The sequence below is a fragment of the Engraulis encrasicolus genome, chromosome 20, assembly GCF_034702125.1.
Source record: "Engraulis encrasicolus isolate BLACKSEA-1 chromosome 20, IST_EnEncr_1.0, whole genome shotgun sequence".
NCBI classification, from domain to species: domain Eukaryota; kingdom Metazoa; phylum Chordata; class Actinopteri; order Clupeiformes; family Engraulidae; genus Engraulis; species Engraulis encrasicolus.
In genome coordinates, this window is record NC_085876.1 from 40,806,131 (window position 1) to 40,833,630 (window position 27,500).

Sequence of the window (27,500 nt, forward strand, 5' to 3'; positions counted from 1 at the left end):
TTAGTGTGCCCTGCCTGGTATACGACTTGGACACAAAAACAGCTGAAACAGTTGCAGCCTGTTTGGGATTAAAACAAAAAGACATTCTTGACTTGTGAGCAACCTCTATGAATTCCACCAGCACCCTCTCAGAGAGAGTAGAGAGAGAGAGGTTCCATTGGCCCATTGTTTCCGAGTTCTATTATTGCAAGGGGGAGTATGGAGAAATCCCCCTTTAGGCAGACCTAGGCAGACCTAAGGACTGTTCTATTCAATGCTAGGAGCATTATGACACAGTCCTTTAGGCACCTGGTCATGTTAGGTGCCCATAGCAACCTATTACATTGGCATATCTCTATAAAGAATTTCTGACCCTCTAACCTTGACAAAAGTAGGATAGGCTCTATTTTGTCCATAGCAAATTACTATTTCCAAACAATTAAGACACACCTACAACAACACAAGAAAAAAAACAATTGCAGCCTTTACAGAATAAAACAGTTCATTGACTTGTATGCAAACTTCCACCCTGCCCCCCCCCCCCCCCCACCCCACCCCCCATGACAATCCCCTAACCCTAAGCGCACCCCCCCACACACACACACACACACACCAACCCCACATTTTCACTTTTCCATTTTCATTCCATTCATTACAATTTACTTCTGAATAATTCAGGCGCATCGACAAAACAGCAAAATTAATTTGCAACCTGTTGTGAATGAACACACCCCCATTCCCCAACTGCACCCTTATCTAAATTGGGATGTTTCTCTTTTATAGGCTACATTTGCAGCTTGTTGGGAATAAAAAAGGTATAATTTGTAAGAAAGCCTCCAACCCACCCCAGACGACAACCCCGCCTCATCTCCTCCACCCCCTAACCCAACCTTGTATAAATTGGGATGGTTCTCTTTTGTCTTGTTTGTGTTAGTGCTGGTCTGTGGTCCAATTATGTCTGAATGTGTGTGTGTGTGCGCGTGCGTGTGCGTGTGTGCGTGTGTGTGTGTGTGTGTGTGTGTGTGTGTGTGTGTGTGCGTGCCTTCGTTCGTGCGTGCCTTCGTGCGTGCGTGCGTGCGTGCGTGCGTGCGTGCGTGCGCGCGGTGTGTGAGTGTGTGTGTGAGTGTGTGTGTGTGTTTGGAGCCATTACCTACTGGTGTGTAGTCCATTTACATAGCTGTGTTTGGCCAGGTGTGAAATGAAGTAGTGGGAGGGAAAGTTAATGTTTGAATTTATTCTGACCAGACAGCATCTTGAAATACATTGGGGAACTTTTTTATTTTATTTTATTGTAATAAGTCCAAATGTTTGTGTCTTGTCTAGCTTTTGTCCAAAGCAAAAGCCAAAAACCTAGACGTGTTTTAATAATTCATTTTAAAGTTCTTCAATTTTGTATGCTCTCAGCCAAGGACTGACAGTATAAGTGGTATTATTAGGGAGTGACAAGGCACCAAGGACTATATAATAAACTGCATGAACAAAGTTCACTGAGACCCGCTCAAAATCCAAAGGACCATTTTAAAAGGGGAACACAAAACCAAAAGACCTTGAATAATCACAGTTCAAATATCCATGCACTTGAATAATAACATTTGAGTTTTTTTCAGAAATCAGTTAAATCAGCAGTTCCGAAACCGGGGCTCGGGACCCCATGGGGGGGTTGCGGAAAGAAGAGAATGTACTGTACGTAGGGCTGCACAACTAATCGAAATATAATCAAAATTGTGGTAGAATAGTGAAAGCGAACTCATGATTTTAATCGTGATTTAATCATGGCAATAGTGACCTACTTTTGAGAGCGTCCTTGAAGCCAGAACATACAGACAGGCTGGTGTTTCTGGCCAGAAATCTGTCCACTTAAGTTTCATGCTATTGCCTTTACATAATTATTACAATTCATTTTATTTTGCTCATCCCGTATGTAATTCATTCTTGGCTATATTTCATCTTGTTATAATTTTCAAAAAAATCTGCAAAAATCAATAATCGTGATTAATAATCGTGATTATGATTTTGACCAAAATAATCGTGATTATGATTTTTTCCATTATCGTGCAGCCCTAACTGTACGTACATATTTGTGCCTATGCTAAAGGTGTGAAAAAGACCAAAAATGCCTTGTATGGATGGTAGGGGTGTCAATACTTTTCCTGTGGTGAATTGCAAGTTAAAACTTAAAAATATGAATGGGCAAAAAAGTCTGCCATTTAGAATATGATGGGCTCAGGTGGATAATGAAAATATTCTCTGGCCCTGCCGTGGCCAACCGGTAGGGCACTCGTCTACCATGCGGCTGACCTGGGTTCGATTCCCAGCCCGGGTCCTTTACCGGCCCTTCCCCGTCTCTGTCTTTCCACTCGCTTCCTGTCACCACCTTCACTGTCCTTTCATAAATAAAGTCAAAATATTTTTTTAATTTAATTTAATTCTCTGATCCACAAGGGGGTCCCAAAAAAAAAAAAAAAGTTTGGGAACCATTGAGTTAAAGCATGGCTAAGCCAGACAGGTGCGATGATACGTTTGAGACAGAAACCGTCTGAGGTAAATTACCCTGTCTGGCCTCACCAGGCAGATCAGAGCCATATAGAAACAGAGTCGGGCAATCTCCACTGTGTGCTAGGGCAGGGCCCACTTTAGCATTAGCAAAATTAGCTGTTTAGCGTCTCAGAACTGCTCAGCGTTGCGAATGTTAGTTCCTAGAAGTGGGCGTAGCACACAGCAATGCAATGCAGTGAATATGACAAGACTTGCTGTTCGTAGTAATATCTTCAGATAAACATCACAGATGGTAAAACTGTTGTGATGATCATTACCATCAGTTGATACTTTACGTATTTGTGATGATTACCCCGCAGTATAGTTCGTTAGTCCTTATTTTTGGCTTTTTATGTGGTGGTTATATGTTGAGTCTATGGAATGACAGCCGCTTTAGGCACTACCTCAATGTCGTTGAAAGGCGGGGCTGCAGTTTATTTCCTGGTCCTCCATTTGCACAACTCTCCTCCTCTATGGCTCTGAGGCAGATGTACAAGACACCACTGGTAGACTACGGGGCTGGCAAAAAAGAAAAATGGCTGATTTGATCAGTGGCCTTCTTCCCTGTCCAAATTGTGTCAATGTGCTCAGTGTTTGATCAAGCAAAACCTGCTTGAACTTCTCACAGAACATGGTGTCAAAGACGCTGTGTGTGTGTGTGTGTGTGTGTGTGTGTGTGTGTGTGTGTGTGTCTGTGTCTGTGTCTGTGTCTGTGTCTGTGTCTGTGTCTGTGTCTGTGTGTGCGTGCGTGCCAGAACATGGTGTCTAAGACGCTGTGTGTGTGTGGGTGCGTGCGTGCGTTCATGCATGTGTGTGTGTGTGTGTCTTCAATGTTCAGAAATTTGAACTAGTAACCTTGAAGGTAACCACACACATTCCGTCAGTAGGCCGTCGCTTTGATGCTGAATGCCATGCTGCACACTACTGTATTTTTTCTGTAAATGCCAACATCAGAGCACTTCCTCCCTAAGCCCTTCAAATATTCAACACTTACTGTAGCTTTTACATAGGTATTACAAGCTCCCCACAATTATGTTTATATCTAGAGATAACTTCAGGGAGACACATTTGAATTGCTTTATGTGAGCCCCATCAAATATTCGAGACAGATTTTCAAAAACATTCGGAGACTTAGAATACAGCTTTGAGACTCATGATGAATATGGATACGGGAAACCAGCTGCAGCAAAAATCAAGGCTGTCTGTTGCCACTGATTCACAGCATTTGATTTCCTGGCGTGGGTCACTGTCAATGCAGATACAAAGACACAGACATGCCTATAATCAATGCATACAATTTGGAGCAGTGTTTCTCAACTGGTGGGTCGCGACCCAAAAGTGGGTCGCGGAAGGGTCATGGGTGGGTTGCGGAGCCTTGGTGTAAAAAAAACGTAATTCTAAAAAAATAAAATCCCAACTTTTCCTGCAACAATTTACAACTTTTATTTTGATAGGCTAGTGAACTCCGTGTCATCTGTTGTCATAGATACAATCTGAATGTTTAATGCAGCACTTACAATTTGTTGCGTCTATGCATTTATTAGTTAAATGCTTTGTCTTTTATTCAACATGGGCTATATATATTGAAAACGAAACCCCTTAAAATCAAGAGGGCTCCGCGACCCCCTGTGGATCTTTGGCGACCCATAAGGGGGGGTCCCGACCCATAGGTTGGGAACCACTGATTTAGAGTACACAGGAGGAAGAAGAGAACTCGCACACCAAGGGTTGCCGATGCAGGAAAGGTGTTTTAATCCATCAACTTAAACAAAAAATAAAATAAAGTGCTACCAAGTGGTACCAAAGTGGGGGTGCTTCATTTTATTTTTCATTTTTTGTTTAAGTTGATGGATTAAAACACCTTTCCTGCATCGGCAACCCTTGGTGTGCGAGTTCTCTTCTTCCTCCTGTGTTCTACAATACCCAGAACCCACGCACCCACAAGGCCTGGAGTAATTGGCGCGACACCCTTCCTGACCTAACTGAACTACAATTTGGAGTACAAAATCTTATTCTGTAACACCTCCTCCGCACCTTGTGTCTAAATCTGCCGCCTCTTATCCTATCAAGACATGTACATAGCTTAAGTTAAAATTAAGTTCATCTTGAAAGAAAATTGCTTTAAAGATTAATTGAATTTCAACACTATTAACAGTCTTCGACAGGAGACAGCCAGAGACAAGAGGTGTTATATATTCTCAACCTTTTCTGAATAAACGCCCCCTTGGCCTTATCAAAAGCCTCCAAACGCCCCCTTGACATCATCATAAGACTGACAACACCCCCCCCCCCCTCCAATTAAGAAATACTCTAATGCTCCCCAATGGCAACTAAGCACCGCCACCTCTCAGCTGTATTCTTCTCAACGCCCCCTTAGAGCTCTCCAATGCCCCCTGGGGGGCTGTACCACCCCCGTTGAGAAACACTCATTTAGAATCAGATGTATGGCTGTTGCTGAATGACATTGTGGTAACTACAGTATTTGCTCACCCAATCTGTCTACCAACCCAAAGAGCGTCTCTTTTGAACCATGTCATATTTATATTCATCATGCCATCCATCCATCCATCCATCCATCCATCCATCATCAATTCATCTCTCTCTCCATCCATCCATTTATCTCTCTCTGCATTCTCCTGTCTTACTTTATTGGGGTGATTCATCATCTTTCATCATCTGATATTTCCAATATATTTAATCTTCGGCGTCATCGCTAGTCCCTACGGGGAGCCATGCGGTTGTACCTCAGTAATAATTACTGATGTGTACAGGGCCGGATTAACGCACCGGCTAGATATGGCTGCAGCCCAGGGCCCCCCACCTTCCAGGGGCCCCCTGATTGGCCAAAAGTGGGAAAAATGTCAGAATTAGGATAAGATGCTGGAAATGTTGGAAAATTCATCCAATTGTGTTGAGTGGAGTCGGTAGACGTGTTATGCTCAATTCCTAGCTCGTAATTATGACACTGTCTATGAACATTTGTCGCAGAATTTGCTTTCTGGGTGTCCCACAGCAACCTGTAGCCTAGGGGCCCCAGGCCATCTTAATCTGGCCCTGGATGTGGGGACCCACTAGTTTGACGCCCTCTCGGTACTTACGTGGTACGTCACATGGTAATCAAACATTTCAAACAAGCGATTTAAGGTTAGGGTTAGGGTTAGGGTTAGGTTTAGGGTTAGGGTCGTATGACGTACCGAAAGGGCGTCGAATTAGTGAGTCCCCCTGGATGTGTACGCTGTTCCTGTGTGGTGTGGTGTCCATGACGCGCATTACCTTGACTTTTTCTACTAGCACTAAAAACATCAAAACTTACCGTACAGCCTCTTTTCCATCATGTCTCGTTAGTGCCAATTTACAGTGGAAAACAATAGAATTAGAATACACACTGTTGACAAAATGCCAAAAACGACACTTTCATTTATGTGCAAGAGAAACCTAGGAATTCTACAGTAGTAATTAACAGCACAGTTCACAGTTTTAGTCATGCACAGCAACTCTGTAGTACCGGTATGTGTATGTGCCTCTGTATATGCCACCTTAAACACTTTCTTTTGCCTTAAGACATGTAAAAGTTTTTATCTTTTAAAAGATAAAAACTTTAACATGTCTTAAGGCAAAAGAAACCCCTAAGTGTTTAAGTTAAACAGTTAGACATAATAAACTTAATACATATGTATGCCACCGTTGGCCAGTCGGAAACAAGTTTTCTTTTTGCATTTGCAGGTAATGTGCAGTAGTAGGTTTGTTGACCTTACATGTGCTTATCGAGACCTTACATGTGCTTTCTTTGTTGCCTGTGTAACCTGTGTGTGTGTGTGTGTGCGCGTGCGTGCGTGCGTGCGTGCGTGCGTGCGTGCGTGCGTGCGTGCGTGCGTGTGTGTGTGTGTAAGCGTGGGTCCATCCCCAGGAGGGCCAGGCTGCATTGAAAAGGCAGTAGGTACAGTCGTGTAACCAATTTCTTTTCTTTTGTTTTGTGTGTGTGTGCATGTGTGCGTGCTTGCTTGCTTGTGTGTGTGTGTGTGTGTGTGTCTCCACACCCCCCACCCACTCCCTCCCCCCCCCCCCCCCCCCCTCCTCCTCCAGGTCCAGTCGGCCCTGAAGCGGCAGTGGGTCCAGTACAAGGCCCAGTGGGGACAGCGGCGGAAAGAGCACTGCTCCATGCGCTCCACCTCCTACACCACCACCTCCATCACCGAGGTGCCCGGCTTCATGTACCACCAGGACTACCGGGCCGGAGGAGGAGGTGGCGGAGGTGGCTGTGGAGGAGGCGGGGGGTTTGGGGAGCAGCCCAACGGGAGACCCACCGAGGACAACGAACTGGTGTCGCTGAAGCTGAGCGACAACTACGCCTGAAAACAAACAAAAACACCACCACCACCACTACCACCAGGTGGCGCTGTGACTGACTGAGTTGGTGGCCCCTCAAACTGTTGGGACACTTAACACCTGAAAACAAGTTTGTGGGGCCTTTGACTCAGAAGGTGGACCTTTCAAAGCGGCAGACATCGATGCCTCAGTAGACTATGAGGCGATGTGAATGACTAAAGTTGGTGGACAATTCCCTAAAATGGCAGAAACCCCCATACATGAGATCAACAAGGGGCACTGTGACTTAAGTTGGGGGACCTTTCAAAATGTTGGATACCCCATCAATGACATAAATCACATGTGGGGCGGGGAGCTGTGGCAGGTTGGCAAAACCTCAAGCCTAACGGTGGAAATGGCTGAAAACACCAGGAGATAAAAGGTTTTTCTCCTTGGAAAGACATAAAAAAACGACATACAGTACATACAAAGCCCCATAGATATGATATGTGAAGACTTAAATTGCTATGAGATGGAGAGTGTGGGAGAGACTTTGGAGGAGTCAGGGAGTGGTGGTTGAAGGGTTTGTAGGCTTTTTTTCTAAAGAAAAAAAAAGAGAGAGAGAGAAGGACCTTGACCACCTACCACCCTTCTCCTTTCTTCTTGGAATCGCTCCGTTCATTCCAGTCTGAGACACAAAGTCGACTAATTGCAGTTGTCAGCAGAACTTTGACAGTTGTTGTTGTTGTTGTTGGTGTGTGCGTGCGTGCGTGCTTGCGTGCGTGTGTGTGTGTGCGTGCGTGCGTGCGTGCGTGTGTGTGTCCACAGTCTGGTTTGTTGTTCTCACCCTCTTGCTGCTAACTGCTCCTGCTTCTTCGACGAGGCCAAAAAAAACCAGACAAACAAACATGTCAAACAGACACGGGTACATTGTAAAAAGAGGTGTGTGTCTGTGTGAGTGCGTGCGTGCGTGTGCGTGTGTTTGTGTCTGTCTGCCTGTGTGTGTGTGATGCATGTGTCCTGGACACGTGTTTCTTGGCAAGACTGCTGGTAAGAAAACTGATGTCCTGTAGGGTTGAGCAGAACCAAAGGCCAGAGAGAGTAGATAAGAGAGAGGTTCCATTGGCCCATTGTTACCAGAGAGTGTAGATAAGAGAGAGGTTCCATTGGCCCATTGTTACCAGAGAGTGTAGATAAGAGAGAGAGGTTCCATTGGCCCATTGTTACCAGAGAGAGTAGAGAGAGAGAGGTTCCATTGGCCCATTGTTACCAGAGAGTGTAGATAAGAGAGAGGTTCCATTGGCCCATTGTTACCAGAGAGAGTAGATAAGAGAGAGGTTCCATTGGCCCATTGTTTCCGGGTTCTATTATTGCAAGGGGGAGTGGGGGAAATCCCCCTTTAGGCAGACCTAAGGACTGTTCTATTCAATGCTAGGAGTATTATGACACGCCCCTTTAGGCAGACCGGAACCTGGTCACGTTAGGTGCCCATAGCAACCTATCATGTTGGCATATCTCTATACACTTAAAGAATCTCTGCAAAGGCTGAGAGGACTGCTGGACTGGACAGTGGTGGAGCATCAGTGTTGGGACAGTCATAGACCTGGAGGTCATTCCTACACACACACACACACACACACTTTCTCACAATTTCTCACAATGGACTACACAAACAGGCATGCACACACGCGTACACACACACACACACACACACACACACACACACACACACACACACACACACACACACACACACACACAGATACATACACACATGCATGAATATGGACGGACGGACGGACACACACACACACACACACACACACACACACACACACACACACACACACACACACATGCACACACACCCTTGGACGAGCAGTTAAAGATTAAAGTATAGTTTCCCTGTGCCTAAGCTCTGCAAGCTTGTGCATAATTCTTACAAGTTTCACCCGACTCACGTCGCCTATTGAAGAGGATCTTGGGAAAATGCTCCTTCTTGTGGGTTTTGTTTTCTCTCGACTGCTATTTTGCAACCTCAAAATAGCCCGTCTGTCTTGTGAGGCCTCTGATTGTGTTGTTAGTGCAGCTGTGCAGCTTTCAATGTTTTTGTCTTTTTTCAGAAAAAAAGGAAAAATAAACAACAGTGTATGGAGCGAAGCAACTTAGAAAAAGAGAGAGAAACAAGTAATGGATAAACGGAAAGAAAGATTGACATATTGTGTGGGCTGAAACATAAAGTCGGTACGTGCAAAACTATTTAATATATAAAAAAGGAAGAGTCCATGAGATGTGAAAAAAAACATTGTTTTATGTAGCTCATGTTATTTTATATTTGAGGTATACAGAATTCAGAGTGTTCATTTGTCAATGGCCTATTGTCAATTGTTTATTTTTTAAAAATATATGATTATGATAATGATTATTAATCAATTTGGTTTTTTTTATCATTGTGTGTGTTGATTTCGAAAGGGGCCATGCTTAAAATCTGACAACACATATTTATCTCTCTTTTTTTTTGAAGATATGACATGGAAGGTGAAGTTATCTGCGCTTTGCACTAGTCTTGCTAGAACAAACAATCTATAAGTTCATTATTTATGATGTCATATGATTGACAGGTGGGTCAAGAATGATGAACTCTGGGGAAGGGATTAAAAAACAGAGGAAAAAGTCATGGACCTTTACAGTAAATGTACTTGACTGAATTATAGGATAGATTGCCATGCATAACTTTTAGAGTATTTTTTCAAACATTTTTGCACTGAACTTCTTTTATTCTGTCTTGTTTTTTTTCTCTGTCTGTCCTTGTCTTGTCCGGAATTCCTCATAAATATTGCACAAGCACTTCTAAGGGCAGTCTATCAATGTAGGAAATTTGACTTTAAAATGGCTGCCATTTCCCAAAATGTAAAACGGAGAATCTGCACATACACGAGAGAGAGTAACCAGACCACTGTTCTCATGAGATTGTTGAGGATCTCAGGTCTTTTGCTGTGACCACAGTGATCTAATTCTCTGCAAATATTTTTATTTTTATTTTATATTATTATCATTTCCAAAATGACAGTCATCCAAAAAAAATAGCTGGTGTATCAAATTGTCAATGCCAGCCAGCTGTAGCAGGTTTCAGGTTAACTGTGAAAACCATCATAGGCATGTTTCAAAACAAGAGCACCATTTTATTTTTGTTCAAAGGGCTCATTTTTGATGTGAAAAAAACTTTTCGTTAAGAATATTTTTATCAAATGAATGATAACTATTTAAATAGTATAAACAGTGAGCATATGAAGAAATCTATGAATATATAAAAAACATATGTATATATGGGGGAAATTACATAAAGAATAGATTATTCGTATTGTTTTGCCCATCTGGCTTTCTCTTCATGGTTTGAATGATGATGCTAACTATTGCTTTGTGACCTGTCGCTCAGATTTCTGCTTTATGTTAAAACATGTGTATACTTCGGTAGCACTTTATAATACTGACTACTTATTAAACGTCAGTTGTGCATTTGTTAAGCATTATTAAAACCTTAGATAACCCTTTGTAAAACATTTGTAATGCTTTACAAATGCAAAACGAATGCTTAACAAGCAGTCAGTATTATAAAGTGTTACCGATACTTCAAGTGGACACAACAGGTACATCTTTTCAGTGTTTTCTTTGTCAATCTTTTCCTCGTCCTCAAATATAATTTTTCAGCTTGTATCTCTGTATTCCAGATGCCGTTACCGTGGACAGCGTGATTTTCCATAGCACTCATGGTGTTCAACAGTGTTCGAGTACGGTCCATATTTATGGGGTAGAGCCAAACAAAGATGTTTTAATTTAAAGACAAATGTATTATTATTTCTTTGCTCAAAATTTCTAAGAAAACTTGTCGTTTTCTTTGTCAGCTTTTGATATCTGTTTTGAAGCACTGCTGAATATTCTCTGTTGAAAACGTTACATTTTTTGTGTTTGCTTCAAATGCTTGGTTATAAAATGGTAATTTGGCGCCTATTTGGATTATGCATGTCTCATTTTGAATCACCCCTTTCTTTTTTTCAGGAAGTGCACTCAACTACAAACTGTTTTCAAAAAATGGTATTCGCACTGGATAAGTACGTTTGTTGCAGAAAAGCCACACTCTGCGATTCTTTTTTCTTATTTCATGGGTTAGCATAGGGTAATTAGGGGCCAAGCAGCGAAGCTGGCGAAGGCCCCTATAGAGTTAGTAGGTTTTCTGCTTATTATTATTATTATCTAGGCACCTTTCTTCTCCTTAGCAAGTCTATGGCAGCCCATAGAACCGTAGGTAGGAAAATGCTGTAAATTGGCACACACATTAGGGACCGTCTCAGCATTACCCACAGCGATTTATAGGTCCCCAATCCCAACGCTCTAGCGCCACCAGCAGGTCAAAGTTGCAGGTACATTTCTGCTTGTAACTTTTGAACCGCTGGGCCAATTTTCATAAACTTGGTATCCCTGGAATCCTTGGGCCAAGACGAATCCAACGCACTATATGACGTCATTTTCCGCCAGGATAGTTTTCCCGCCATTTTGAATTTTGTAAAATTCAATAAAAATGCTATTTTTCCCGCAATTTTTGACCAATTCGCCCAAAACTTGGTATATACTATCTCTGGACTGAGTTACACATGGGGTCTCAAGGAATATTGGATATCTTTTATCGTTCAGCCGTGACAGCCAATCAAAATTGTCATAAAAGTGGCAAAACAGGAAGTGAGGTCATATCTCAGCAACCGTTTGTCGAATTAGTCTGGGATTTCGTACACAAATAGTAGTCCATCCCAAGACCTACCACATAGAAAATCAGATCCCCAGCTCAAACTCTGTAGCGCCACCAACAGGTCAAATTTTTAGCTACATTTTTGCCTGTAGCGTTTACACTGTATGCCTAATTTTGAAAATAATACTATCACTAGAATCCTTGGGCCAAGCCGAATCCAACGCACTATATGACTTCATGTCAAACAGAAGAAAAAAGTCCGCCATTTTGAATTTTGTGAAATTCAATAAAACTGCTACTTATCCCACAATTTTGGTCAGAATGCCCTACAAAAGGGTACACTTCATCTTGGGACTGATATGCTTTAGGGTATTTAAAGAATTTTGGACACCTCTTATCGTTTGCTGGTGACAGCCAATCAAAATTGTCATAAAGGTGGCAAAACAGGAAGTGAGGTCATATCTCAGCAACCGTTAGTCAGATTCTGTTAGGATTTTTTGCACACATACTAGTCCATCCCATGACCTCCCACAAAAAAATCCAGACCCCAAGCTCTCTAGCGCCACCAACAGGTAACAGAAAGTGAGCTCATATCTCGGCAGCTCTTCAACGGATTCAAACTAAACTTGGATTATGTGATCACACTCCCCTCCAAGGAATGCACACCAACATTGCCAACATTTTGGGCCAAAGGGGGCGCTGCAGTCCCTTCTGTTGCCGTGGCGACTTTGGCAAGTTTACTGCTTGGCCCCGCATTGCTGCTTGCAGCTATATTTTATTTAGTGAATTAGCCTTCTGAGGCTTAGGCCGAAACATCTGTCTCTGTGTCATGCTAACCCACTAAAAAAGAATTGCATTCAAGAGTGCTTTTAATTTTTAAACACCAGCATACCGTGGTGGAAAAACACAAATGTGTATTTGCTCCTAGGGCGAAATGCTAATTATATAGTACTGATAAGTTCTGTAATGCTGGAACTCAAATTTCTTCTTTGAATGAAGAAAATGAAGTTTATTGAGGTACCCAGAGTAATTCACAAACTAAGCGAGTCGGTTTTAACACCTTCTGCCCTTCAATTGTCTAATCTCATCTGTGCTCACCGAGCAGAAATGTCTTTAAAAGTCGTCATATGTTGCATTCTAATTACACTTTAGCACCATTTTAAGGAAGTATGTAGAGCTAAATAGATAGGCAGCGACGACCCAACGTGATATTTCTGGTAACAGGTGTCAGTGCTAGTTAGCATCACAGTGTGCAGGTGAGGGAGAGACAAATGTTCCCTATGCCATACCCAAAGGCGGAACAATTGCACAGCGGGCCCCATGGCAAAACACTGATAGGGGCCCCCCACACGGCCTGCAAAAGTCCCAATAGGGCCCCCATCACCAATACGGGAGGGCCCTGGGCCCAGGGGCAAATGCCCTGCTTGCCCCTCCTATAGCTCCGCCCCTGGCCATACCTCCTGTTTTGCACACGTACACAGCATTCCAAAGCTCTATTGGTCTAAATACAGAGGAGAAAACTGAAAGAAAAGTCCGCGACACCAAGCTCCCGTTGCTCTTTTTTATTGTAACGTTTCGAGCAGCATGCCCTTCATCAGACGGTCTGATGAAGGGCATGCTGCCCGAAACGTTACAATAAAAAAGAGCAACGGGAGCTTGGTGTCGCGGACTTTCCTTTCAGTTTTTTCATTGGTATTTTTTGGTCCTGCACCCAATCTTTTTGAGACGGATGTGCGTGTTTTTTTCTTTCTAACTACTAAACACAGAGGAGGCCAGAGAATGTAGACTTAATATGCAGCACAACAACACCAGGTGCACTTTCGAATGGCTACTGGCTCACGTCTATAGCAACATGATATCAACAGAGTCGTTTAGTCTGACGAGTCTGTTTGGTAGTAAAAGTTTCAGTCTTGAACTCAAGAAGTCTTGGTCTTGGACTTGCCTAGGACTCTACAAAATGTGATCTTGCGCGCTAAGCTCCCCACATTTGGGCTTACATTGCCCCACGGGGACCCCAGTTCGAGTCATTTCCCGACCCTGCCCTATCTCTCTCTCTCTCCCCCAGTCATTTCCTGTCTACTCTCACACTGTTCTATAATAATAAAGGCCAAAAAGAAACAAATGTGATCTTTACTATAGACCTAGTATTTACTATGTTCTCTGAAATATACCTTTGTAGCCTAACCTGTAATGTTATATTCATCAGGGACACCATCCAATCTAAATCTCCGTATGCTAAACCTGCTCAATTTATCTGTGGCTAGCAGATGCACTGGCTCTTTTCCCCAGAGCATTCCTGTCTAACTGATTATGGTTTTGAAAATTGAATTACTTAAGATAAACACAGAATGTAATTAAGCCACATGCAGACACTGACAATTAAGCCACATGCAGACACTGACAATCACATGCTATTTAATACATTCAATTATTGTATCTCTATATCTCTCTCCTTCTCTCTCTCTCTCTCTCTCTCTCTCTCTCTCTCTCTCTCTCTCTCTCTCTCTCTCTCTCTCTCTCTCTCTCTCTCTCTCTCTCTCTCTCTCTATCTGAGACACACACACACAAACACAATTTCACAAGTTGATTGATTCATATCAATACAATAACATTCTATAAGGGGGAAAAAAACATTATAGCTCGACCATTTTGCAATTTGCAAACAATCGCACGGTGAATAGTCACACAAAAATCACTTCATGCACTTCTTGTTTTGCGAAATGATCATCCCTTAGAGGTCTGTGTTCATTGGTGATCATCTGACACACAACGTTTCCCTGAAGAGCCTCTTTGGTCATTGTTCTATGATGAGTGGACAAGCTTCTCATTTCAAACACTGCAGAGAGGATCAACAAGACAAGTTCTACCGGGTCAAATGTAAAACATTGCCAAGTGGTAAATATGCGGTATCACTTTACTTGTGTGCATTATGACCCTGTTATGACATTGTTATGTCATACGCATGACATAACGTCATAACCATTGGTGGCCAAAGTAAAAGTAAAAGTAAAAAAAAGAAACACAGTTTCTTTCCAACACAGGTAACTTATCTGAATAAAAAGTAGACCAATGTAGGCTACTTGTCTTACAATAAGCTGATTCTGCACAGGTTGGGTTGAGTTTGTGGTGGGTCCTTGTTAGGTTTTTATTGTTTTTCAGTAATAACAAAGTCTATCTCAATAGGTAGGTAAAATGGAGTAAACTACTGTTGTAATTACACCACAAAAGTACTTTTAATTTTACTTTGTCCACCACTGGTCATAACAGGGTCATAATGCAGTCATCCATGTGTCATAAACATTATGTCAATGTCACAAACATTTTATGTAGGGGTGGGCATAGATTATTTTTTTTAATCTAGATTAATCTCTCTGTAATTATGAAATTAATCTAGATTAAAGGGACACTGTGTGAGATTTGTAGTTGTTTATTTCCAGACTTCATGCAGCCCATTCACTAATGTTACCTTTTTCATGAATACTTACCACCAGCATCAAATTTTAAGTATTCATTATGACTGGAAAAATTGCACTTTTCATACATGAAAAGGGGGATCTTCTCCATGGTCCGCCATTTTGAATTTCCAAAAATAGCCAATTTTACCTGCAAAAATGACTGTACTTGGACCATACTAGAAAATCTTTGTTTATTACTTAGTAAACTTTCATGTAAAGATGAAATTTGGCAATTGGCAGGCCAGTTTCAATGAACAGGATAGTTGCAGTACCTTTTTTGACCATTTCCTGCACAGTGTCCCTTTAAGATATCAAAATGGCTCATTCAGAATAGACACGCTAGCGAAATAATGATGAAAAAAACCTTGGGGATTTCTTAAGACAAGTGGCGCATTACACCAGAGCTCATCTCTTTTTTCCAAAATGCATCTCAGCTTCAAAAAAATAGTCATGTTGATACTTGGTGATGAAAAAAAAATCACTGTAATATTTGTAAAGTGTGTTGAATATGTTAGGAAGCGTTTTATGACTTTGTCATTAAGTGACATACGGTTATGGTAAAAGCAGCCCTAACAGTGTCAACTTTTCATGACCATAACACATTTATGACACTGACACCATGTTTATGACTCGCTCATGACTGTGTCATGACACTGTTTTGACACTATTACGACACTGTCATCCTTATGACGCCGGCATGAAGTAAAGTATTACCAAATATGCCTCAACATATAGGCCTACATTATTACACCATATTTCCTTTGCCTTTTTAGGAAGGGATAGGGGGGTGATAATCAAGGAACCATGTCCAGATCTTCATCTGTATGCCTGGAAACCTTTAAAGACCACCCCTGTTTCACCCCTTGTTCTTGTGACACAAGGTAATGGGGATTAGCATAGATGATGACGTTAGTGTGTGACTCTCAGCCATCTTCTTCAACATACTGAGGGCCAGGGCCGGCCTGAGGCATAAGCGGACTATGCAATGGCTTAGGGCCCCCATGCCACCAGGGGCCCCCGTGAGCAGCAAAGTTCCAGGAACAAAATGAACTTGTACACAAAACTATGGAAGCCTGCCTATATCCTTAGCTCCTACCCCTCACTTATGCAAGTAAATGAACCTTATGAAGCACCTGATGCTGAGTAAGTGTTGGTATGGGGCCCCTGGATGAAATTTTGCTTAGGGCCCCATAAAGGCTTGGGACGGCCCTGCTGAGGACCCTCCAAAACATTGTTATGCCATTAGCACATCAGCAAGGCAAATCACTGCTTTCTATCTAAAAGCCTTCATAACACGGCCCTCTGACTCCGACAAAGACCTGACTGCCATGCATAATCTTTATCCTTTGCTCCGAGAGAGAGAGAGAAATAGACACAGGAAACGCCACTCGAAACGCCCACCCACACATGCACACATGTGCACACGATCCAGGCCGAGCACTCCTAGTGACGCAATACCTTCGGCGTGGCAACTAGTGAGGTCAAGAGCAATGGAAGTACTTTCTGAGTTCCCGAAAATACGGGAATTAATTGTTATGCTCATGGTCAGACCAAGTCTCGAAGACATTTGAACGTCTATGATAATCAGGCTAGGGCACACACACGCACGCACACGTAGGGCTGCTGACAGCTTTCTCCAGGCTCAGGACAGTCATCTAAAAGGTCCCACTACCCAATACATACCATGAGGGGAGGACCCAGTTCTGGGCAACCTATATCCCGGTGTCAAGATGCCTGAAGAAGATCTATGATCGAAACGTTGCTCCTAATAAATTAAGTCTTTTGCAAGCAGTGTGCAGATCCTTTCCCGCTCCTACATGTGATCATTTTTTGATTTGGCACCTGCTGATGCTTTTTTGCTGGATGTGCGCGTTTTCCACTACACTCAACCTATATCCCGGGCCTGGTACAACTGACCTGTTTGTTCATCCCAGTTGGCTACTACGGACACAGACCAAACATGCACCCTCAAGAGCGTTTGTTTGCACATGCACTGTAGATGCATGAACAGCTTATTGTAGGAGCCGGAATGCTTGGTGTCAATTCTCGCACCATCTGTATTAGACGTTTCATGGAAAAGCCAAATTCCTTTTGGGAATAAACTCTCCATAATGACTTTCCAAAGGGGATAAAATGAGATTTGCTCTTAAGTGAACCACCGTAGTCTTTGACATGTTTACAAAACAACACATACCATTAAAATATCATGTTGCTTGTCAGTAGTCATTGGTTTGAGCAGGATTTTTCCATATGTGTGCACAAACGATGTGGTTCTTTCTGAGATTTTTCATCTTTGCGGAGGTCTTCTGGGTCCCGATCTTAAACACGTTATACAATTACCGGATTACACGCCATGATGGATGTGTGTGTCTAAGAGGCGGTTGCCATGGCGTTTGGTGGAAGAGCGCTGAGCGCACAGGGGCCGTAGCAGTGGAGTGGAGGCCTCGCTCACCGCGGTTGAAATGTTCCATCTCCCCACAAGCTGTGACGGTTGTAAAAAAGTTTTACAAGGTTGTTCAGACGCAGCGGGAAAGGCAATAATGTGCTTCCTCTTTTCACCCCTCGGATATAAATAAGAAGGGGGTGACACCGTTTTATTACGAGCAGCTGAGAGCCTCATGCAGCGAGGAGCGCACGCTCACTTGCTCGATTTCTGAGGTGTTGAGTGTCTGTCGAGGGGCTGGCCTGGGACCAAGAAAACGGGCCGGACGTGTTCAGATAGGATCACTTCACCGGGCAAAAACAGACTTCTTATACGTTTAATCAAAATACGATATAAAACAAACAAAATACATTATTTATGTCTGCCGGTTTTGGATAGGCCTGCATTAGTGGGATGAGGACAAATACCTGTAAGGATATAGCTGGCTTCCTAAGGGAAGTGTTGAGGGCTGGCCTAGGACCAAGAAAGGCTTGCTCAGCTATCGCTTCACCGGGGCAAACATATTTTTCTTATATGAATAATAATAATAATAATAATAATAATAATAATAATAATAATAATAATAATAATAATAATTGTATTTGTATAGCACTGTATCATACAAGGCATGTAACTCAAAGTGCTTAACAAATGGGAAAAAACATCATTGTTAGAGATGGATTTAAAAGGAGAGGTATAGAGGAGAGGCAGATATAATCTACTTTGACGCAACAAAAAACGTTACTTACGGTATGTCTGACTGTTTCGGATAGGCCTGCTTTAGTGGTATCTGTTAGGCCAAAATCAACAGTCCACCGGGCAAATGCCCTGTATGCCATATGGCCGATCCAGTCATGCGTGCTGAGTTGTGTGGGTGTGAAGTGAACGCCGTGTCAAGACATTATCCAGATGCATGCATGAAGCAGTAGCAGGAGCCATATTCCAACAAGGCCTTGCTTTGAGAAGCTAGTGAAAACCTCCTCCGATTTTAGAGAAGCGAGTGAAAACCCTCCTCAGATTTCAGTCCAAAAATGAAAGAGGCAGGCACATGGAAAGAGTTTTACTAAAAGAAGGTGCTGTACTCAGATGAGCAGGGGTAAACAAGCAACATGGCCCGGACCATTACATCACCATCAGTGGAGATTAAACATTTAATTTGAACATGAATTAAAGTCCACACATGGAGAGTTCAAGTGGAAAAACACATTAATCATTAAACACTAACCCAAATGAGTGAACGGGAGGTGCGCACGTCAACATTTTTAAGTAGGTGCTTTATTTAAAATGGATGTAGATGAACATGAATAAAAGTCAAACGCAGAGTTTCCAGTGGAACAAAGTATATTTAATCACCATCAATGATGTAAAGTTTTTTTTCAGTTTCATGTAGCCATCTGGGGTTGCCAAGATGGGATGTGGAGGACTGAAGAGGAGGTATGTAAAGAAGGTGAAAGAGTAGAGTAGAGTAGAGCAGAGCAGAGCAGAGCAGAGTAGAGTAGAGTAGAGTAGAGTAGAGTAGAGTAGAGTAGAGTAGAGAGTAGAGTAACAGTAGAGTAGAGTAGAGTAGAGTAGAGTAGAGTAGAGTAGAGTAGAGTAGAGGAGTAGAGTAGAGTAGAGTAGAGTAGAGTAGAGTAACTGAATTGATCCCTGACGGGAAATTAGAGTGTTAAGTAGTTTACATAAATACACAATGCCCACATCGGCATGGACATCTCAAGACACATGTAACAATCAGGGAGGGTAAAAAAGGACTGCAGAAAAATAAAAAGGCAATTGTGCAGACACATACTCTGTGAGTTTGGGTAGACAAGATGAACATGACCAGAAATGTGTGTTGACAGATACAACATAATAAAGTATTGTGGTGTAGAAGTTCGAGATAAGACATAAATAGTATTCAAAGTAAAACATAGATCTTGGTAAGGTGCATGAAGACAATGAGTAAAATTATCTTAAAGCAGGTAGTGTACAGAGTAAGATATGGGAGAAAGGCTGTAGGCAGAGGTGATTCTAGGGTCAGGTGGGGCCCCAAGCGAAAATGCAAAGAAATGAACATTTGATACAAAATTACCATTACTATAGTAAAGTGTGACTGTTATTCACCATACAGGGGGCTTGGGGGCCCCAAGCGGCTGCCTGCCTAGCCTGGTGACAAGATGCGCCTCTGGCTGTAGGATATGTGGGAGGATGCTGAAGGAGGCAGGCATCTGCATAAGATCAAAGCCTGGCGGGTAGGACAGAAGACGGGACATGAGGCACATCAATTAGGCATCTTTTCCACTGCTAGTTTTCTGGTAGGCCAACTACAGCTCGACAAAGCGTGACTCAGCCGCCACTTTTTGCTTTTCGAATATGCACGACACAGCTCAATCGTAAAGCAAAAAGTGGTGCTGTGTCAAGCTGTAGGCCTACCAGAAAGCCGGCAGTGGAAAAGAGGTATCAGTGGCCATCTTACTCTCACCTGAACTGCAGAAGGCTGGAGGAGAAGTGTGGAGGAGGGGAAGAGAGTCCTACCCGGTACGCGGTTCTACCCATTTGGGTGCCTAAAGGCTAAACATAGGCATGGGGCCCTTTTGAGGTACTTCTGCTGGTATTTAGCATGGGTAGGGACGGCTGTTAAGTCAAGTCAAGTCAAGTCAAGTGTTATTGTCAATTTCTTTACATGCACTGGTCATACAAAGAATTTGAAATTGCGTTTCTTGCTCTCCCATGCAGACATAGACTAATCTAGGTAAGGACATAGACAGTATAGACATAGACAGTACTCATACATGGACATAAGACAGTATGGACATATACATTGCTCATACAGACATTTAAAGTGCAAGACTGGACAACAGAAGACTAGTAGAGAACATACATTAAGAAGAAGTATTTTGTTGTGCTTTTCCTAAAAGTCCTTTATAGCGTCCTGACATAGTAATAGTAGCATTTGAAGAAAACATTTTTTTTAAAATAGGTTTATTAAATGCACCAGCAGCAGTATGTGTGTGTGTGTTTGTATGTGTTTTGTGTGCGTGTGTGTGTGTGTGTGTGTGTGTGTGTGTGTGTGTGTGTGTGTGTGTGTGTGTGTGTGTGTGTGTGTGTGTGTGTGTGTGTGTGTGTGTGTGTGTGTGTGTGTGTGTTTAGTGCAGGTAGAAAGTGCGGTGTGCGTCTGTGTGTGTGTCTGTGTATCTGTGTATGTGTGTGTGTGTGTGAGTATGAGTTGTGTGTCAGTGTGTGTATGTTTGGGTTTAGTGCAGAAAGTGTGGTGTGCTTGTGTGTGTGTGTGTGTGTGTGTGTGTGTGTGTGTGTGTGTGTGTGTGTGTGTGTGTGGTGTGTGTGTGTGTGTGTGTGTGTGTGTGTGTGTGTGTGTGTGTGTGTGTGTGTGTGTGTGTGTGTGTGCATGTGTATGTTTTGAGTTAGTGCAGGTTGAAAGTTCAGTCACAGATGTAGTAGTGCAGGTGGAATGTTCAGTCGTAGATATGGTGGTGGGGATGAGGGGGGGAGGGTTGTCAGTGGCCTGGCTGGCTAGAGGCTGACAGTGGAGGGAGAGTGGGTTGAGTGTTCAGTATCTTGATTGCTTGATGCATCGTGCTGCTTGCAAGCCTGGTGGTACGGGAACGGAGGCGCCTGTACCTTTTTCCAGAGGGCAGGAGGCTGAACAGTTTGTGTGCAGGGTGGCTTGTGTCTTTGATGATCATCAGTGCTTTCCGGGTGAGGCGTGCGGTGTAAATGTCCTGCAGGGAGGGGAGTGGTACTCCAATGATCTTCTTCGCTGTGTTCACAACACGCTGGAGCGTCTTCCTGTTTTTCTCCGTGCAGCTTCCTCCCCACACTGTGATGCAGCTGGACACGACGCTCTCTATGGTTCCTCTGTAGAATGTTGTCATGATGGAGGGTGTAGCACTTGCCTTCTTTAGTTTGCGCAAGAAGTAGAGACGCTGATGGGCCTTCTTCGCCAGTGATGTAGTGTTGGTGGTCCAAGAGAGGTCGTCGCTGATGTGCACTCCAAGGAACTTGGTGCTGCTCACTCTCTCCACAGCATCACCGTCGATGGTCAGTGGTGGCAGTTGTTTTTGGACCCTCTGAAAGTTGACAACAATCTCCTTGGTCTTGTTGACATTCAGCAGGAGGTTGTTGTCTTTGCACCATCTGGCCAGCAGGTCTACTTCTTCTCTGTAGTGGGTCTCATCGCCCTTAGTGATGAGGCCCACCAGTGTTGTATCATCCGCAAACTTCACTAGATGGTTAGTGCTGTGGGTCGTTGTGTAGTCATGTGTCAGCAGCGTGAACAGCAGGGGGCTGAGAACACAACTATGCCCCTATGCCCTCAATGGGCAGATTTGGTTGGGGCCCTAGACTAGACAGTGTTTCTCAACCTTTTTGTAGGCGAGGCACCCTTTCAATTCATGAAAAATTTCAAGGCACCCCAAACCAACAAGCCGTAACATGGCATTGCATCCGATACCACAAAAGCTTAGAAAAGTAACACAATTTGGAGATGTCACACGACCTAAGTTCTAAGTTGCAGCTGACTAGGGCGACCTATATTTACTTTATTGTGCGTGAATGGCAGATGAAAGATTTCACTGACTAGCATTAACTTATCAATTTAGACAAATATGTATTATATTACATAATTTATTCATCAGCCACGTTTCCGCGGCACCCCTATTGAGAAACGCTGCCCTAGACTATTGCCTACAGTAGTCTGCCTATTATGCCCTTTTTCCACTGTCGGTTTTCTGGTAGGCCTACAGCTTGACACAATGCAACTCAGCTGCAACTTTTTGCTTTTCGAATAGGCACGACACAGGCAGCTCAATTGTGAAACAAAAAGTGGCGTCAGAGTCACGCTTGAATAACTTTTGCTGGTATTTACCATGGTGGCGACGGCTGTTGTGGGCCCCTATTCTGCCAATGGACAGATTTGGTGGGGCCCCAGGCTATTGCCTAGTAGTCTGCATATTAGTAAAACTACATCTGAGTAGATGAGTTGGGGCGCAGTGGTGTAGTCTACGTAGAACGCAGGTATACGCAGTATACCCACCTCAAAATTTCAGGGATTTCAGTATACCCACTTAAAATTGATTGATCCATTATTTAGAATAGCACAAATGTATAGAGTATACCCACTTAAAAAAATGCTCAAATATACAGTATACCCACTTCAAAAAAGTAGACTACACCAGCAATGTAGAGGCCTAGCTGCTGTAGGGGTGCGGAGAAGAAAAATGCATGGGGTGTGGAGGAGAGGTGCAGAGAGCAGTGTTGCCAGATTGGGCGGGTGTCCGCCCAATTGGGCTACTTGGGATGAGCGTCTGCGGGTAAAAATCTGAAAAATTGGCCATTGGGGTTTTTTTTTTTCCAGCTGTTTTGGGCCCATAGAAGTCAATGTAATTTGTTATAAATTGGGCGGAATTTAGCGCATTTTGGCGTTTTTTGAGAAGCTTTTGGGCGGGATTTGGTCAGACACATCTGGCAACACTGGCAGAGAGGAGGTAGGTGGGTGAAGGCGCCAACCCGACGGGTTGGGTGTTCCTGTTCCAGCCATTTGTCTAACGGTAGGGACACACACACGAATTTGCGAACTTTGCCATTCATTCCTATGAGAGAGGCGAAGGCAAGCGATGGCAAGTCAAAGTGAAATTATTAAAGAAAGTTTAATGTTATGCAAATTAGGAGCGAATTCGCCTGCCGCGGACCAATCAAATCAACAACATAACTGTTCCATTCCATTTGATTCGCCGCGATGACCTGATGACGGTTGGATTTCGCCTCTCTTCGCTTCGCCTCCTATGTGTCCCTACCGTAAGATCAAAGCCTGGAGCAGGGCTGGGAGTGGGACAGAAGAGAGAAGAGAGGACATTGGTCGTGCACATCAATTACTGTGCTGTCTTTCTCCCCTGAACTGAGGGGGGGGGGGCTGGGACAGAAGAGGAGGCATTACATGGGGTCCTGCTGCTGCATCATCAGATCAGATCTCACATGCCCCCCCTGTCATGCCTCCGCGCCCCACTTTGAGAAACACTGAGTTACTCACACTTCCTCACCTGAAATGACCCTCTGCCTGCGGTCTTCAAATGGCATTTCAGTTTGCATGCAGTACAAGGTGGGGGAACAGACTTGATGATGTTTACACCACCACGAGTGGCCAAACAGCACCATTAATCCCATCACATCCCCCCCATCCCTTCCCTTCAAAAGACCCATCTTCTCAGTCACAACATATGCTGCACTCAGTACAGACAGGCATGTCAACAGGGAGGCTAGGGGGGGAGCAGACTTTTGAATGTGTCAACAAACAAGGAAGAGAGAGAGAGAGAGAGAGAGAGAGAGAGAGAGAGAGAGAGAGAGAGAGAGAGAGAGAGAGCATGCTTTTGAATGTGTCAACAAACAAGGAGGAGAGAGAGAGAGAGAGAGAGAGAGAGAGAGAGAGAGCATGCTTTTGAATGTGTCAACAAACAAGGAGGAGAGAGAGAGAGAGAGAGAGAGAGAGAGAGAGAGAGAGAGAGAGAGAGAGAGAGAGAGAGAGAGAGAGAGAGCATGCTTTTGAATGTGTCAACAAATCCATGACTGAGCACCATCATTTACTTAGGGGAGAAGTAGCATCCCTCTCGGTCCTGTGAAGGATCAGGCAGTTTACGGCTCGCTTTCTGTGAAGGATGGAGCATTAATCCACAAGATGAAGCACATGACAGTTGCACCATGAAACTCAAGACTCCAAAAGAGGGTGTGGAAGACACCGAAAACAGATACAGAGAAAGACTGAAAGTAGGAGGCAAATGTTTGTACCAAAAGAGAGAGAGAGAGAGAGAGAGAGAGAGAGAGAGAGAGAGAGAGAGAGAGAGAGAGAGAGAGAGAGGAAGGTGAAAGGAAGAGGCTCATGGTAATGTGTTTGTGTTTGCTCGTGTTTGCTGGACAACTTGAAGAAAGCCAGAGAACCAGACAGGAAGAGAGATAACGTGAAAGGAAAATGCTAATGGTATGGTAATGTTTGTGTCCACGGCTGGACTGGCCATCTGGCATAGCGGGCATTTCCTGGTGTGTGTGTGTGTGTGTGTGTGTGTTTGTGTGTGTGTGTGTGTTTTTTTTTTTTTTTTTGGGGGGGGGGGGGGGTTCTTAAAATAGGGGCCCACAAGTGTGCAGGGCCCACGGGTGAGTCAGTTCTGCGGGGCTAATTATGGGGTCGGGGGGGGCCCTTTAATCCAAAAGTGCCCGGGCCCTATTTCCTCCCCAGTCTAGCCCTGTCTGTGTCCACCTTCAAATGGCTGTTGAAGAAAGTAAAGCTAGAGGAAGAGAAAGTGATGAGACGTGGAGAATGATAGTGAGTGCGTTTTCATATGGGACCTTGCCTCCTCCACTTGCTTCTCGTCATGATGACATCACTGACAACAGCATTATATTTCAATATCTTGCAAAAGCTCAATTGTAAAGTCTTTTTCTAATTTGCAATTGGGATGGTGAATGAAAAACAGTCCCTCAAAAGTTGTTGTGGCGAGGCTGACAGCTGGGAAACGTTATCGTTTTCTCCAAGGAGGAGGGGCCAGGAGGCGGGACGAGGAGACAAGCACAAGTGGAGGAGGCAAGGTCACATATTGGGATGCACACAGTGACACTTGAAAGGAGGTCAATTATCTCTATTAATATGTTATTTCTGTATTATTTTTGTAGAAGAAGATACCGCACACTCTTGTCCATCGTGCTGCAATTTATTTACAAAACAAAGTTTCGCGAAGCGTTGTTTCGTAAATAAATTGCAGCACGATGGACAAGAGTGTGCGGTATCTTCTTCTACAAAATTGATCTTGCGCCCGCTACCTGCACCTCGAAACCTCTGGTGTGCGTTGGTTACCTCCTTCAAAAGAATTTCTGTTATTACCACATCGCTACCCTGGGAAATCCAATGCTTCTTTGCACGATCCTTCCAATCCGAAAGACAGCTTTGGAGTCTACCCTCAACGAGGGTACCAGATCATGGTCCCTGTCTCTCTCCAACCAGAGAGCATAGCAGGGAGGCGTAGAAAGGTAATAGCTGCAGTTTGTTTGAATAGCTACAACTGGCACGTTTAGCTGTGACTACGTATGCCAAATGATAGGCCAACACATTTATAACGCCCAATAAACAGCTGTCGTCAATTGTAAACCACATGCCCCGTACGGGATTTACAGTAGGCGGGTCTCCAGACCTTATCCCACTTGTCATTAAGGTCTGGTGATAACCATGCAAACATATTGCTATATTAATGTGGTATTTAACAGCAGTCCTACAAGCTTTTGATATTTTTTTCTCCCAACGATTTTGCAGGGTTTGGGCCACAAATGGGGGGTGGGGCTGACACCACTGACTACAAATATGCCTTCAGGCAAGAGGCACGGAAGAGGGGTATATAAAAGAAGGAGTCTCTTACACCGTAACAACACAGCACACGGCATGTTTCCGAGTGAACTCATTGAAGGATGCTTTGAAGCCAAAGAGGGCCTATTATATGAGGTAAACAAAACTCTTTGGGTAGAAGTGTGGGGAAGTACTGCAGAAAATGGGAAGACCTAACAAGTTCAGATACAAACCCTCTTAATCCCTTAAGACATGGCATTATAAATTAGCTGTTACCAGAATGGCAATGACTAAGTTGTAATGTATTACTAAAGGCCCCGTGCACTGTCGTAGCAGTGTAGTACTATAGTAGTTAACTTTCAATGTCTATTACAGCAAGCCACAGGAGGTACAGCGTGCATTAAGGTGCTACATCTATTGTGAAAATCTGCAAAAATGTAGCTATAAATAGTATTACCTCCAAGAAATCCTAATCAAACGTTTAATGTAATCAAGTATAAGTCAAGTCCAAACAAAATGAGATTGCTTTTTTACTGAATCTAAAGAAAAATGATCCATCACAATTAATCCCAAAGGCACTTAGATTGTTTTTCATCTGAATTATTCAAGTGTACAAAGCATATGCCATACTGTTCAGTGAAAAATAGTAGCCACTCTGCAGTGGTGGTGGAGCTCTGCTCTAGCAGCCATTTTGAGTGCCCCTCAGACCCTATTCAAGTGTTCCAATTTGACTAATCGAAATATTTTTGGCCAGTCAAAAGGCCTGAATAATCTTTCAAAATGGCAGGAATACAAATACTGGTAGACTGAGTAAACTTGATTTGACTGATTTGTTTATTCCATCTACCCTTTAAAATGTAGAAATTTTTAGTTGTTCTTTGTCACTTCTCCATGCAGTTCTCCTGCCAATCTGTAGTATGTTTGTGTATTTTGTATGTACCGGTATATGTTGTAAAGGTCCATAGTGTAATATTTATATGTGCTTGTCATCAACATTTGAGTTGTTTGAGCTGTCCATAAACATATATTAATGCACCTTGAATTACATCACACAATGAGGAACATACACGTTGGGAATTTGCTTTTTATTTTTTGTGTAGGCCTACATTGTATAACGTGAAAAGAACAACTGCTATGGACAATGAGGCCCACAGAGAACTATGGCATGGTTGGGGCCCCAAAACTTTTGTTTCTTTCAGGGGCGTCCCATAACTTTTTGCAACACCCCTGGGCAGGTAGGCCTACAATGGAGGTGTTATTCTCCAGCTGACACCTGCAGCTGTCTGGACACAGTGAGTGCATTCCAATATGCACACTCCTGTCCTCCACTTATGCTTGTGGACTCGCCCCGCCTCCTGGCTCCTCCTCCGTGTAGAAAACAATAAAGTTTCTCAGCGGTCAGCCTAGCCACAACAACTTTTGGGGGACGGTTTTTCATTCATCATCCCAATTGCAAATGAGAAAATGACATTAGAATTGTGATTTTGTAAGATATTTATTTTAGATCATTAATTTTCTGTCGGCAATGACATCATCATGAGGTCACAAGCAGGCAAGTGAGCAAGGGAGGACGGAAGTCCGCAGATTGGAATCCACCCAGTGTCGCTCCCAAATGAAGTCACCACCACTTCTTCATGACCAGACCGTGCTGCCTGCATCAATGGCGCTCAGCTCAGCTCAGCTCAGCAGACAGAATCACCATCACCTTCATCATCATCAGGAGAGACAGTTGTGAAGTCCAGA

General features: G+C 43.5%; 1 protein-coding gene across 1 annotated transcript in view; it reads left to right on the plus strand.

The window, feature by feature from the left end:
* Positions 1–7,863, plus strand: part of calcr (calcitonin receptor) — a 123,833-nt gene extending 115,970 nt beyond the window's left edge. The window contains exon 16 of the mRNA XM_063185953.1: positions 6,598–7,863. Coding sequence (XP_063042023.1) covers positions 6,598–6,867 — 270 coding nt within the window. The 3' untranslated portion in view covers positions 6,868–7,863. The remainder of the gene's footprint in view (positions 1–6,597) is intronic.
* Positions 7,864–27,500: the final 19,637 nt, after the last annotated feature.